At 43.3% G+C, this 15,669-nt stretch overlaps 1 protein-coding gene across 1 annotated transcript; it reads right to left on the reverse strand.

Annotated features, from left to right (window-relative positions):
* Window positions 1–256: 256 nt before the first annotated feature.
* On the reverse strand, window positions 257–15,311 carry LOC138962449 (uncharacterized). Its single transcript, XM_070334261.1, has 11 exons — window positions 15,013–15,311; window positions 14,092–14,156; window positions 13,460–13,516; window positions 12,947–13,090; window positions 12,022–12,156; window positions 11,258–11,392; window positions 10,243–10,383; window positions 9,726–9,857; window positions 9,007–9,129; window positions 6,535–6,649; window positions 257–3,266 (listed from the first exon to the last, which is right to left on the reverse strand). The coding sequence occupies exons 2-11, from the start codon at window positions 14,138–14,140 to the stop codon at window positions 2,120–2,122; spliced, it is 2,178 nt and encodes a 725-aa protein (XP_070190362.1). The 5' UTR covers window positions 14,141–14,156; window positions 15,013–15,311; the 3' UTR covers window positions 257–2,119.
* Window positions 15,312–15,669: the final 358 nt, after the last annotated feature.

Consider the following 15,669-nt stretch of genomic DNA (forward strand, 5'->3'; position numbering starts at 1 on the left):
ATGTTTGTTTGTTTGTTTGCTTGTTTGCTTGTTTCGTGCCTAACTGAGGCGTAACTGAGAATAACAATTTACTCGACGAATTTACAGATGCTATATTTGAGCACCCGTCTTCTAGAGGTCCTGTCCCGTCCCGAATCGGAGTGTAGGCCTGCAAGTAATATTGACGTTAGTGTTCTGACAAAAACAACACAGTGAAAACCATGATTGAAGATGAACGGCTTTCAACCGACCATATTTTAATCAAATTAATAATCGAACATTTACATCTAGCACAAACACACACACACACACACACACACACACACACACACACACACACACACACACACACACTGACACAAACACACACGCCCACACACACACACACAAACGCACACATACATGGGCCCATACAGACACATATGCGCACACAGACACATACATGCACAGACACACAAAACATCAGAGTGCCAAGAACATGTGGCGTCAAAAAGCGTCATCAATACGAGGTGTAACGGAATTCTCGTCAATGTTAAAACTACACTGCACATTATTTTTTTTACTAAGTGGAGACATTTTGCTTGCACTTTCCACATTCGTTTCAACAGTTTTCAACAGTTTCATGTAGTATTCAGCATCGCATGTTTGAAATCAAGTTTTATCATGTTTGTACAATAGTTGAAGAATACTGCCACACAAGAATTTATGCAGTAGTAATATCACCCGACCTTTCTTCTTTGCGTCTGATATTATTAGTGAGCAAACATCAGACACACACCCTCAGTGCTCAGTGAGTAGCCAGTAACTTTTTGCAAGACAGTTCAAATTTAGCACAGGGGCTGATGAAGACTGAATGTAATGTTAAAACATAAAAATGTGTGTCACTTGTTTTCGAGGAGATGAATCTAGCTCGGCCCACTAGAAGCTGATGAGAACAGCATGATCGCTGCGGCGGGTCGCAGACTTTGCCATAAAGGCGTTACTATTGATAATCTAACATGGCCGGGAACGCAGTGAAAGAAGAACAATCTAGCTCCGTGTACTCATATTTACACCCCCGGTATCGAGGTGTGTATAGGTTTCGCTCGATGTGTTTGTGTGTTTGTGTGTTTGTGTTCGCATATAGATCTCAAGAATGAACGGACCGATCGTCACCAAACTTGGTGAACAGGTTCTATACATTCCTGAGACGGTCCTTACAAAAATTGGGACCAGTCAAACACACGGTTAGGGAGTTATTGGTGGATTAAGATTCTACAAGGACTTATAGAGTGACATATTTAATGGTCAAAGGGAAATAACCTTCTCAGTTGGTGGCAGTGAGAATGGTTATTTCCCTTTGACCAACGGGGGTGTTTTTCCTACCTCGAAGGAATTTCTTGTTTTTAAATGGATTTGGAAGAATTGCTCATAATTTACATAGTACTGCGGCCCTGTTCTTTTTTTCGTCACACCCAAAACCGTTATTTGTTTTGGGCGACGCAGCATTACAGGTCAAACCTGGAGGAGCGTGCTTTTACACCCCCGGTATAGGGGTGTGTATAGGTTTCACTCGATGTGTTTGTGGCGGTATTTGTGTGTTTGTGTTCGCAAGTAGATCTCAAGAATGAACGGACCGATCGTCACCAAACTTGGTGAACAGGTTCTATACATTCCTGAGACGGTCCTTACAAAAATTGGGACCAGTCAAACACACGGTTAGGGAGTTATTGGTGGATTAAAATTATACAACGACTTATAGACGGACACCCCCGTTGGTCAAAGGGAAATAACCTTCTCAGTTGGTGGCAGTTTCCCTTTGACCAACGGGGGTGTTTTTCCTATCAGAGGAATTTCTTGTTATCCATGTCTCGATATAAAAATTAGAACATGAATGTCGTCACTCTGGGCAAAGCTTGGAATGACGTATCTCGTATGGTAAGTAACCGTCTCATCGCGCACAGCTGCAGGCCACGCGAAGCACAGGGGAACATGTGATAAATTCATTTCAAAATGAATGTGTATATTTTAATTCAGCCAAGATTCGATAGTAAGAAAGAAAGTGTCTTTCAGCCTCTATCTACCTGACACTCCCTCCCTTTTTTGTTTTACCTCCTCTTTCAAAAACACGTCGTTCCAGTCTCTACAAAAAATCAAGTCGTCAATCCACGCCATCCCCTTCTTCATCCCTCTTCGGGGAGGTTAGCAGCATTAACGAATCGGTAGTCCGCAACAAATGGCGATTCTTCAGTGAGAGTAGTTGCTCAGCCAAGTCGTCATGTCGAATGTTATCTTCGTTTTCAGAGCCTATTCTTGCACAACGTTTGTCATCTTTACTATGGGCAAAAGTCCGCCTACAGATATGCAAACAGCAGCTTCCCTCGTCGCATAACGACAGCGCGTTTTTAGAAATATCGCGTTTTTCGTTGCGCTTCTGGGACCGGAGATCTCTAGCTGCGAAGCGAAGCGTATCATCATAAGCTGTGTACAATACCGTGTCAGAGTTTCCCTTGACGGGGGTCAATGGTGGTACAGGCGCCGAAAGAGGGCTGCTGCTATTTGGGACCGCAGAAGAAGAAAAAGAAGGAGAATCAGCAGGTTCAGGAGAACTGATTTCACAGCTGATGTCAACACCCGAGGGACTGGCGACCACGTTGCTGCTGCCGGTCAAAGACGACCAGGCATTGGAGAGCGTGTTGAAGACACTGGCATCCTGGTTGCTAACGCCACAGACAGAACTGCTGGAGGAGTTGATTACGGGGAAGATGATCATGGAGGCGGCGGAGGAGAAGCGGACATTGTGACCAATAGACCGACCGCCGTCGTCGTCCAACGTCTCCGGCTCAGCGTTTTCCGGGTCCTTCAGGATGCTCTGCAAAGCGAGCCCGTCCTCAGCCTCCACCAAATTGGTCTGCACGTCCACGGAAGAGCCAAGCGACTTGCTCAGCCTCAGCTTCCAGCGGGTAATGGCATTGATCGTGGCGGCCGTTGAGTCGGGCTCGTGGCCGAAGGCATCAACATAGGAACTGTCCGTGGCCCAGGCCTTGTTGGCCACCAGCACCCTCAGCTCCCTGTAGCGGGGGCTCCGCACGAAGTCTTCGTACTCTTCCTTGTCTTCCAGCAGGCAGTCCAGCTCGCGGAGGACGTGCTCGCGATCCTTGGTGCTCAGGCATTGGAGGTCGAACTGCGGATCCTTCACGCGTCGGGTGCGATTCAGCAGGGGCGGGTTGATGAAGCGGAACGAGTCGTCGGCTGTCAGCTTGTTGAATATGTCCCGCACGTGACGATGTCGGCTGCGGATGGACAGCCTGGAAAACGAAACATACGTATGCTTAAAGTACGGATCCGAAATGTTAAATATTGTACATATATTGTTCAAACCAAAGCCGAAACATCTTATTTAGCCGTTCACCAGCTTGTGACATTTCGTTTTAGTGATCGGAAAAAGTTACTAATTTATTAGAAGAAATGTTGGCGTCATGTTAATATCAGCTCACAATGCCTGCGCTGTCAACAGGAAAAACTGAGACATCTCTGTGCCGTTATCACTGCCTGCTTCCAGTTCTATTTCTTTACACAAGGGAATTTCAGTGTCGTTATTATATTAAGCTTTCAGTTTAATAATATAACAATTAGAACTATTACTGTCTATAAAGATTAACCAACAAAAATAGTTCACTAATATTTTGTCTATGGTATTTTCAGAGTGTGTTCAAACAAGTGTGACAAAAATTAGAGAAATCGATCGAACAGATTTTATGATACAGAATTTTGAATATGATGACATGTCATGAATCAGATAAACGAGGGTTGGGTAATTGAATGGGGTATCTCTCCAATCAATTACAATCACAGGACTTATTTTGGAAGTGGTATTACGTTTGCTGAGAAGATGTGTTTTTATTTTAATTATTGTAACGTGTTTTTCCGATATTGCTGGAAATAGCGTAATTTCACGATGGTTTCGAAGGCTAAACTAAGATCTGTTTTCTCTGTTGCCGCGCTGAGTCCACACAATTGAATATAAATAAATCAAACAATTGACCGTGTCATTTTTAACCGATCTGCGAAACGTACCAATACACCCATTCTGAAAAATGGCATGAGAAGAGGTAAAAGTTATCTTTAAAAAAAGTATGAAAGTTAAGTGATATGTAAGCGCTGTTTTAAATTGTTCACAATCTGCCATGTCCGAAAATAGATATAAGTGTACCTTCAGAAAGTTTAAAATTATAATATTCTAGTGTTATTTGCATTAGGACATGTGTGTGTGTGTGTGTGTGTGTGTGTGTGTGTGTGTGTGCGTGCGTGCGTGCGTGCGTGCGTGCGTGCGTGCGTGCGTGCGTGCGTGCGTGCGTCCCTCTTTCTCTCGCGCACACAGATGTTGTTCCTTTATCAGTTGTTATAATCGAATCAATGTTTCTGTGTATGTAAAACAGTCATTTGAGTCGAATGTAGGTATACTCGTGTTTTTGTCGATGTACAACTGAACGTCAAGGCCTGCATGACTTGATAAAGCGAGAACGAGACTGAAAAAACTTCTTTTTACATTTAGTCAAGTTTTGACTAAATGTTTTAACATAAAGGGGGAATCGAGACGAGGGTCGTGGTGTGTGTGTGTGTGTGTGTGTGTGTGTGTGTGTGTGTGTGTGTGTGTGTGTGTGTGTGTGTGTGTGTGTGTGTGTGTGTCTGTCTGTCTGTCTGTCTGTCTGTCTGTCTGTCTATGCGTGTGTGTGTGTAGAGCGATTCAGACCAAACTACTGAACCGATCTTTATGAAATTCGACATGAGAGTTCCTGGGAATGATATCCCCGGATGTTTTTTTCTTTTTTTCGATTAATACTTTTGATGACGTTCTTTCTTTCTTTATTTGGTGTTTAACGTCGTTTTCAACCATTCAAGGTTATATCGCGACGGGGAAAGGGGGGAGATGGGATAGGGGAAAGGGGGGAGATGGGATAGAGCCACTTGTTAATTGTTTCTTGTTCACAAAAGCACTAATCAAAAAATTGCTCCAGGGGCTTGCAACGTAGTACAATATATGACCTCACTGGGAGAATGCAAGTTTCCAGCACAAAGGACCCAACATTTCTTACATACTGCTTGACTAAAATCTTTACAAACATTGACTATATTCTATACAAGAAACACTTAACAAGGGTAAAAGGAGAAACAGAACCGTTAGTCGCCTCTTACGACATGCTGGGTAGCATCGGGTAAATTCTTTCTCGTCCCAACCAATATGGGACTCCCCCTAACCCGCGGGGGGTTTTGATGACGTCATATCCGGCTTTTTGTAAAAGTTGAGGCGGCGCTGTCACACCCTCATTTTTCAATCAAATTGATTGAAATTTTTGTAAAGCAATCTTCGACGAAGGCCGGACTTCGGTATTCCATTTCAGCTTGGTGGCTTAAAAATTAATTAATGACTTTGGTCATTAAAAATCTGAAAATTGTAATAATTTTTTTTTTTTTTTATATATATAAAACGATCCAAATTTACGTTCATCTTATTCTACATCATTTCCTGATTCCAAAAACATATAAATATGTTATATTTGGATTAAAAACAAGCTCTGAAAATTAAAAATATGAAAATTATGATCAAAATTAAATTTTCGAAATCGATTTAAAAACAATTTCATCTTATTCTTTGTCGGTTCCTGATTCCAAAAAACATATAGATATGATATGTTTGGATTAAAAACACGCTCAGAAAGTTAAATCGAAGAGAGGTACAGAAAAGCGTGCTATGCAGCACACCGAAACCACTACCGCGCTGAACAGGCTCGTCAGTTTCACTCCGTTATGCACAAGCGGCGGACTACGGTCATTGTGAAAAAAATGCAGTGCGTTCAGTTTCATTCTGTGAGTTCCACAGCTTGACTAAATGTAGTAATTTCGCCTTACGCGACTTGTTTTTTTTAATGTATTTAGACTTGCAGGTATTGACGGACACTTTGACATTGAAAGATTGTATGAGATAGAAAGAGAAAGACACAAAGACACACCCATACAAACACATACACGTACACGCGCGCGCACGGTTACGATCGAATGCAAATAGTTGTACTAAATTATCACAATTTTAAACTTACGAACTAATTTTTTGCATTCTCGAGGCATAAAAGCGTGACCCTCGATCAGGCTCACATAAAGTCCCGCAAGTGAACTAGTTACGTCAACAGTCTTCATGGAAGTCTAGTTGTCTCGGCGAGAGGGACAATTCTTTCTGTTCTGGGTACTTATTACGTAAGAAAATTGTCAAAGATGGAATGTGGGTCCATGTTGGCATACCGCACACAGCTTTCAGCCCAAGTACGTGATCACGGGAAATGTTAATTACATTTTGGCGACAGAGGCTAACTGACAAAACGCATACAGTCTCATTAGGCTGGCAACACTAAAGGTGTGTGTAGTCTTCTGTGACATTGTTGTGTAAAGCTTTGGACGGTTTATATCGTAATCTGCGACAAAAATACAAATCCTTGCTTCAGCAATGCTGTGACCTGCTTCTTATCTTACAGCCTTTCGTTCACAAACAGAAGCTTCTCAAGTGCGTTACGTATAACTCACCTGCGGGTGAGTTCCACGGCGAGCAGAACTACTATTGCGGACACCACAGAGGCACACGATGTAATCCACAACCAGTCTTGCTTTTCTTTCTTGAGCTTCTCTTGGGAAGGTCTCGCTGTGGAGGAAAGTTTCAGTGAAAATATGCTTCATTGCCTGCACTCAAAGAACGTCTATGTCCAGAGTTTTCAGTACACACTTGATAAGGGTCCAACATGATTCGGCTGTGATCTTAAAAATGTGTTTAAGGTCTACCCAGAGGGCGTCATGTCTGGAGGTCACCAACCCCTCGAGAGTGTGTGAAATTCAAACACTCTAGCTTCATACGTTCAACCAAACTTGCGTAATGTCTGGAGGTCATCAAAGCTTTAGCAGTGCGTACAGTTTCCAAGGTGCAGCTTTTAATATCAGCCGAGAAAACAATGTTTACGTCCTTTTTCTTCTTCCAGTTTCAGAAGTATTCTAGTTTGTTTTGTCTACGGACAACCGGCTACGTGGCTTAACATTGCTAAATCCTGTGACTCTCTGGAATGCTCAACTGTCAACGGAAACAGGCCGGTTCTTATTTTCTTTTTTTTTCTTTCTTTTTTGTGTGTTAAATAGATGTATATATATATAGGTTATTACAACACGAGTGGGTTTTTATCTGGCTTGTATTTTAGTCAAGACCCAGCGGATGAATATCAAGTCCCTTTGATATTCCCGCTGGGTCTTGACTGAAATACAAGCCATTTAAAAAATCACAAGTGTTGTAACCTGTATATCCCATGAAGATCTACAGGGTGTCCCAGAATACTTGCAACCTATGTTAGTGCTAATAACTCTGCCAATATTTAAAGTTATTTTTCTTATTTTTCAGATTTGCAAAGAGGAGACCATAACAACGAATAATTAGCAATCAGACAAATTTAAAATGCCTTGGACAAAAGAGCAAAAACTATTTTGCGTCACTACTTATTTGGCGACGAAATCATTCAAAACGGTGCAAGCCAAATATCGCAGGAATTTCCACTTCAACAATTATCCCCAGAAAAGCCAAATTTATCGTTGGGTTCACAAATTTAAAGACACAGGATCAGTCAACAACATCAACAAGAAGGCAGAAATACCCAAATCTGGCAGGAAGGTGACTGTAAGATCTCCTGACAGTGTGAATGCGGTGAGAGATTCTGTCGGAAGGAGTCCGACAAAGTCCATCCGAAGACGAAGCCAAGAGCTGGGTATTTCACGTTCATCAGTGCAAAGAATCTTGATCAAGGATCTTCATCTTTACCCATACAGGATCCAGATCAAGCATAAACTCACACCAGCTGACATGGCAAAACGTGTTGTGATGTGCCGGTGGTTCGAGGACAAGATCGAAGAGGACCCTGACTTTCTTGATGATGTTTGATTCAGTAACGAAGCACACTTTTTGCTCTGTGGGCATGTCAATAGCAAGAACAATGTGTTCTGGGGCGCACAAGCCCCAGACGAGGTGCTTCAGAGGCCCTTGCACTCTGTGAAATGCACGGCCTGGGTGGCCATCTCCAAGCATGGCATAATCGGACCATTTTGGTTTGAAAACGCAGACGAGGATGCAATCACTGTCACAAAGGAGCGTTACATTGCGGTGCTCAACAAGTTCTGGGGGGTACTTGGGACACGTCGTGGCGTGAATCGAGATGTGCAAGATGGGGCAACTCCACATACAGCCAATATCACGATGCAGTGGCTGGACCACAGATTCCCTGATCGGCTGATCAGCAGGCGCCGCGAACCTGAGTGGTCTCCGTATTCACCTGATCTGAACCCCCCAGATTTTTATCTCTGGGGGTTCTTGAAGAACCACGTGTATGAGAATCCTCCTCAATCAATTGCTGAACTGAAAGTGGCCATCACCCAGAACATTTGTGCCATGAGGAAGGAAGAGTGTGTCAAGGTGATTGACAACTTTGCTCGTCGGCTTCAAGAGTGTCTGCAGCGAAACGGCGGTCATTTGGAACATGTGCTCTGAAAAAGGTATCCTGCAAGTAAGAGACCTCAAATCTTCAGTTTTCTAATTGTTATCATCTCAGCTTCCATGAAATGTAATATTTTTTGGAGTTGCTGGCCTGTGTAATAAACTATAAGTTGTATGTATTTGGCTTGCAAGTATTCTGGGACACCACTGCGCCGCAGAAGAGCTAGAAATACTCGCAAAATGCACTAAACAGCTTGTCCAGAGAACAATCGTAGTCGATGATGTACCGATAAGGGCGGGGAGGAGGAGAAGAAGAAGAAGAAGAAGAAGAAGAAGAAGAAGAAGAAGAAGAAGAAGAAGAAGAAGAAGAAGAAGAAGAAGAAGAAGAAGAAGAAGAAGAAGAAGGAGGAGGAGAAGGAGGAGGAGGAGGAGAAGGAGGAGGAGGAGGAGGAGGAGGAGGAGGAGGAGAACAAGAACAAGAACAAGAACAAGAAGAAGAAGAAGAAGAACAAACAAAAGCAACAAGAAGTTACCTGGTCGTAGGGAGGCACTCCGAGAACCGCACTCCGAGCAGACCCCGGTCAAAATGTTGCAGCCGCATGAACAGTTCCGACACCTGGGATAACACCGCCCTTCATGTCCATTCTTTCTACAGTCTGCCAAAAAGAAATGAAACTTACAGTACACCTCTCATTTTGAAGACACACTTCTCATGACAACAGTTCGGGTCACCATCTCAGATCAGGCCAGGCTTTAACATGGCAGAAAACCATTCCTCAACTTGGTCACATACTAAAAATGAAAAGCCTGGGTGCTTTCTGTGTACACTTTAAGTTGTGTATGAATTGATTTCGTTAAAGCCAAAGACATTCATTTATCCAAAAATTCAAATTCACTACAGAAAACAATCAGGATGTTGGTTTTTGGTATGTGACCAAGTGAATGAATGGCCTCGCCCCATGTAAAAGCTTGTCTAGATCTGACATGGGGGCCGAACTGTATAAGCGGGAAGGAGTTTGCCTTTAAGATTGCTTGAGTGCGTGCATTCATGTGTATATATGTTTGTGTGCGCGTGTGAGTTTATCTTAGCAAGACTATCTGTGAGAAAACACCCACCAGACCCACTACAACTGAAGTAGGACACTGAACGCTTTCGAGGCACATGTTTAAGAAATAGCAAACACATTGCATGTGCAGACAATTTGAAGACGTATTGTCTTTCTCTGCGACATTCCGTAACGCGTTGTCTTACCACTCATGCATGTTTTTCCAGTGTAATTGTTTTCACACCCATCCCGACAGGTACCAGTGGTGACGTCACAGCGGTCAGAGCCTCCGTAACACCGACCACAACGACATTTTCGGCCGGGGCAGTCCTCTTGTTCTGTCGGTTTCAATGTTGGTGGAAGTTAGGCAAATCAGTAAAACAATCAATATCATTTAAGAACACACGAAAGTCTCAAAGATACTGCACAACTACTGTAGTATTACTTATCGTGATGCAGAGCATAGGCAACGCACATTCAATCATTTTAAGTATTTGCCTTCGTGAGGACTGACCCATTATTCAATCATTTAAAGTATTTGCCTTCTTCTCCGACACAATTACCCGCCCCCGCCGCTCGCACACAACCCATCCTGACACAATTACCCGCCCCCGCCGCTCGCACACAACCCATCCTGACACAATTACCCGCCCCCGCTGCTCGCACACAACCCATCCTGACACAATTACCCGCCCCCGCCGCTCGCACACAACCCATCCTTACCTGTGTTGCAGGCCGATCTTGAAAATCCTAGCTGACAGCCGTTCATACAGAGAACGTTGTCAGCGTAGCAGTAATTGTCGCCCCCCTTGCATTTCCCGCACACCGTCCTGCAGCCCTCACCCCACACCTCTGGTGGACAGCCTGCAAGATTCGTACACATTTGGTCAAGTTCGTTGATCATTGCACGCTTGTGGACAGCCTGCAAGAATCCTACACATTTGGTCAAGTTCATTGATCACTGCACGCTTGTGGGACAGCCTGCAAGAATCCTACACATTTGGTCAAGTTCATTGATCATTGCACGTTTGTGGACAGCCTGCAAGAATCCTACACATTTGGTTTGATCACTGCACGCTTGTAGACAGCCTGCAAGAATCCTACGCATTTGGTCAAGTTCCTAATTGATCACTGCACGCTTGTAGACAGCCTGCAAGAATCCTACACATTTGGTCAAGTTCATTGATCACTGTACGTTGACACTTCTGTCATGATTTGACATTCTCATCGTGGTCCTGTAGCATGTATCCCTTGCCCCAAACCCCTCGTCTTCAGCCTGCAGAGCAAGAATCGTACACATTTTGTAAGGTTCATAGATTACTGCACGCTCAAACTACTGTCATGCTTTGTAATTCTCTTCGTGGACATGGTGCCCTCGCTCCACACCCCTTGTCGACAGCCTGCAGCAGAATTTTGGTTAGCTGGTTGATTTGCACGAGAAAATTGCCACTCTCTCTGTGGTCCAGGCCCCTCTGTACGACCACACCCGAGTCGTCCCAAGGTGTGTGATTTGGGCAGACATTTTTGATAGCTCCTATATATCCTTGCACCCGACCCTCCTTCTCAAGTCGTATAAAGAGGGAGCCGTATAAAGGTAGTAGTCGTATAATGGAGGTAACCTTCGAGACCACATGAAAGAACACCTTTAGAAACAGGGTCTTGCCGCAGCAGAGAGGGTCTTAGAATTGGCGTTCTCGAAAGAAGGGTTTCACTGATTGTATACAGCACATCAACTTACCGGCGGTGCAGTCGAGGCCAGTCCAGCCAGGCATGCAGCCTCCTCTGCACACTCCCCTGGACTGGTCACAGGAGTCAGCACCCCCCAGGCAATGACCACAAGGCACTGGACACCCACTGCCCCTATTGCTGCAGTCTGAAAACAAACATACGTATGTATTCATTAGAGAGCCTTCTTCTTCACAAAAAGTTGTTTTCTTTGGCAACAGTGCTATACATGCGCCTTTTTCACTGCCAATTTCTGCCTGTGCGACAACTATTTACAGAAATAAGTCTGCTGACGACGATGGGACACGCTACATCTTCCAAGAAATTTGTCCACTTCAAGATTCTGAGGCTTTTGGTACCTCAGTCGAAGACTCGACCAGACCAAGTTGGTGCGTGCTTGATGGTTTGTGTGTGCTTGCTGGTATGTGTGTGTGTGTGTGTGTGTGTGTGTGTGTGTGTGTGTGTGTGTGTGTGACTGTGTGTGTGTGTGTGTGTGTGTACGGTGTGTGTGTGTTCTCGCGCGCGTGTGTGTGTATGTGTGTTTGTGTTTGTGTTCTTGTTCTTGTTCTTGTTGTTCTTGTTGTTGTTGGTGTGTGTGTGCGTGTGTGTTCACATCAGCCAAACCTAAAACGAAAAACATTATGTACTTATTATTACAGCTCCACAATATTAACTTTTTCCACATAATTATGCGAAAACGTTGCGAGTTTTGACGCAAATCCAAAATATCATTGTCCACAGTTATTGAAGTACACAATAATTGTAGTGTCAACTCACTTGTTTTGCACAGAGCTCCTGTCCAGTTGGTCCGACAGCCGCCAGGACAGCGTCCGGTGAGGGGGTGGCACCTCCCTCCACTACACTGACCGCATGGCAACGCACAGTTGATACCGTACATCCCAACAATGCACACTGACAAAAGAAAACTGAGGCGATAATGATTTGACAAACATTGCTTACCTCCCTTCCTACTGCAATTTCTGAGAAGTATCATTACTATAAATGTTACACACTAATGTCAAAAGCTGAACCTCAAGTGGTCATAGTCCCTGCTGTCATCGTTGATGTGCCAAACTTTATTTATCAATGAGGCATTCTTAACTACGCAGGCAACTGAATATTCTTTGAGAAATACATCATAGCATTTTTTTATTATTACAAAACTCCAATTGTTTTCAACTTGGCTCAGAAAACCACACAAAACTGTCTGCATGAAAATTCATAATCTGCCCAAACCTCAATTTTCGTCAGTATAATCTGTTCTTATCTTTGTGACTTAGAAATGGTGGGTTTTTTTAAAATGTCCACGGGTAAAATTACACGATGCCCTCATTGTAGACACGCTTAAAATAGATAAAGAAAAATATGAAGGAGATATTCGAGTTGTTATTTCAAATAATGTATCTAGCTAGACGTATGATTGTCACATATATTCAGCGATCAATCCAGAGGTTGCGGGAAATAGACCTATAATTCCAAAATGTATGCCTTTTCAACACGGATAAAGGGAAACAATCCAGGTAAGTCTGAGATGGACCCTAGGCGCAATAGTGACCCCTTTTCAAAATAACCTGGACTGCTTGTGACTGCGTGCATTTATACAGGTAGTCATTTCTGGAGGTAATGGCAATCTTAATATATATGGAAATCTTGACAACAAATTAAACGAGCATCTGACTGGACAATGAATATTTGAACTTACGCTGTTGGCAGCCTGTTCCATAGTAACCAGGGCGGCAGCCACTCTCACAGTGACCAGTCATGTGGTCACACTGGTCAGCTTTCAGGAGACAGCGACATTTCTGTGTGCACCGGTCACCCCACTGACCCGGATTGCAACCTGCTTCTTTCAGATCAAAACAATAATCAAATCAGACGACTCACATTTACAAGGAGTTTTTTTCATCTTCAGTTTCAGTAGTGGAATGGTATCATATCAACAACAACAATGTCCATCGCCTGTATCGGTATCTTTTCATGTACGCGTGCGCATGTGTTTGTGCGTGCGTGCGTGTGTGTATGTGCGTTTGTTTCTGTGTATGCTTTCATTTTGTTTGGGATTTTGTGCGTGTGTGTCGTCCGTGCGTGCGTATAAGCGTGCGGACGTGCGTGCGTGTGTGTAAAAGAGAAAGAAAAATTGACAGACCGAGACATGCAGGGAGATTCAGCGTCGACTTTTGTTTTTAAGTTTTAAACCTTCTTTGACGAGATTTACCTGCATTGACTAGATTCATCGCGGCCCTTCCGTCACGATATGTGTTTAATGCTTGAACTGCACACAAAAAAAGAAATTACTACATAACACTGAAATGAATATATACACATGGATACCTCCCTCCCCCCCCCCCCCCCCCCCCCACCACCACCACCACCACTACCTTAGGTAATACTTGATCAAGTTTCTATGCCGAAAAATGCTGCACCAAAGTATTTATTGAACTTTACAGTTGGCATAATCACGGATCACTTTTTCCATCATAGTATATCAATTCACACGCAACTCGAAAGTGATCGCGAATTACTTACTAATGTACAACAAATTAGAACGAACAGACGGAGGACGGACGTCCAAAAAATATGTCCCGATTAAAGAAGGGAAAAATAGCTAATAAATGTAGCAAATACATTTGAGTGTGTGTGTGTGTGTGTGTGTGTGTGTGTGTGTGTGTGTGTGTGTGTGTGTGTGTGTGTGTGTGTGTGTCAGTGTGTGTGTGTTTGTGTGTGTGTGTGTGTTGTGTAGAGAATTGCCCAAAGCAAAGTTCTCCTTCAGATAGTGACGTGTCAGTTTCTCTGGAGAGTTGTATAAACATGTCTCTTTTGAAATTGTGTGTAGTGAGATCAACTTACGTATTGCAGAAAGAAGACAGTAACTAATCACAATGTCACGCCAAACCATGCTACATGTCTGAAATCTGAAATGATAGAAGTCAATTAACATCTGGTTACTTTCCATTTCCTGCTCTCGACTTTAGTATCACAACGTAATGTTTTGAGCACGCACATACACACACACACACACACACACACACACTGTGCACACACACACACACACACACACACACACACACGCCATTCGCAGGTACTCAAGTTTAAATCCTTTAAACCCTTTTGGGGCATGAATGATAGCTCACGTAAAATATGCAAAGAACAGAAACAAATTTGTTCAAAGCTTCAACTAGCTAACAGTAATCTGACATTTCGATTCGAAAATTTAAAACAGAAAATGACCTGACCTAATTTAAGGAATTTGGAATTTAAACTTTACGTTCTTGCCTCCAGACATAAAATTACAAAGAGTAAACATAGTTTGAACTGACAAATATTTATGAGGAATATACTTGAATCGTTTGGCACTAAATTTTGAACATGTAAACACAATGAACTCATCACCTAGTGCATTCATGTCGCAACATAGGCTTAGCCTACCTTCACGATCAACGTCATTATTTTGTCCTGATTCAATTTCAAGTTTGCGACAACTACATCTGAATTCACACACACACACACACACACACACACACACACACACACACACACACACAGGCGGGCAAGTAGTAAAAGAGTTGCCGGATTGAAATTACTAGACAGTCATTTTTCCCCACAACTTGCATTTGGTCTTTGTTTCATTAGACATTAGAGATGTTGCAGGACACAATAACAATTGCTCTTTACATTGTTCCTGCATACCCGGGAACGCAGAAGAAGAAGAAGTTCCTGCATACAAATCTCATTTCCTCCGAATTATCATTGACTGCAATAATAACTTACATTTGTGGAAGACGCAGCTGTCACAGTTCCACTTGAGAATCATTTTCAGAGTCCATGTTGTTCCAAACAACTAAGTATTTCCTTCCATCACATCGAAGTAAAATCTACTGTGGACGGTGTACGTGTAATTTTGGCTGTTCATGAAGGTCGGGATCCCTCGCAATGGAAATGTTACTGTACTGCATTGGCTGTTTTGAAAGAAGCACGTTTGACTGTGCGTCAGCTAAAGAAAAATACGGCTTATTCCAAGTCACTGATTATTGTCATCTCTGTGAAGAATGCCAGCAATAGCAACAGAGTCCTCTGACGTCAGGGATTAAATGACGTACTTGTGACGTTTCATCGAGTGGTCATTTCCTCTGGACAGTCGTCTCGTCTCGGTGACTGAGACCATGAATGATTTTATTTATTTATTAGAGATTTCTATAGCGCATTTAACTAAAAGCACTATGCACTTCACGGGCATTGTATTCATGACGGCTTGAACACACTGAGGCACTCGTCACGAGCAGGTCGGGATCAGTCAAATTGAAGTGGGTGGGGCCTGTGCGCTCTCAAGACTACTAGTAATGTTAAGAAAAGACGACCGAAGTTCATCACAAGTGTCAAATGACATCTAAGACATAGCGGGGGGCGCAGCAGTAAAGCCAGAGGGGC

Source organism: Littorina saxatilis, linkage group LG3 (genome assembly GCF_037325665.1).
Source record: "Littorina saxatilis isolate snail1 linkage group LG3, US_GU_Lsax_2.0, whole genome shotgun sequence".
Lineage (NCBI taxonomy): Eukaryota > Metazoa > Mollusca > Gastropoda > Littorinimorpha > Littorinidae > Littorina > Littorina saxatilis.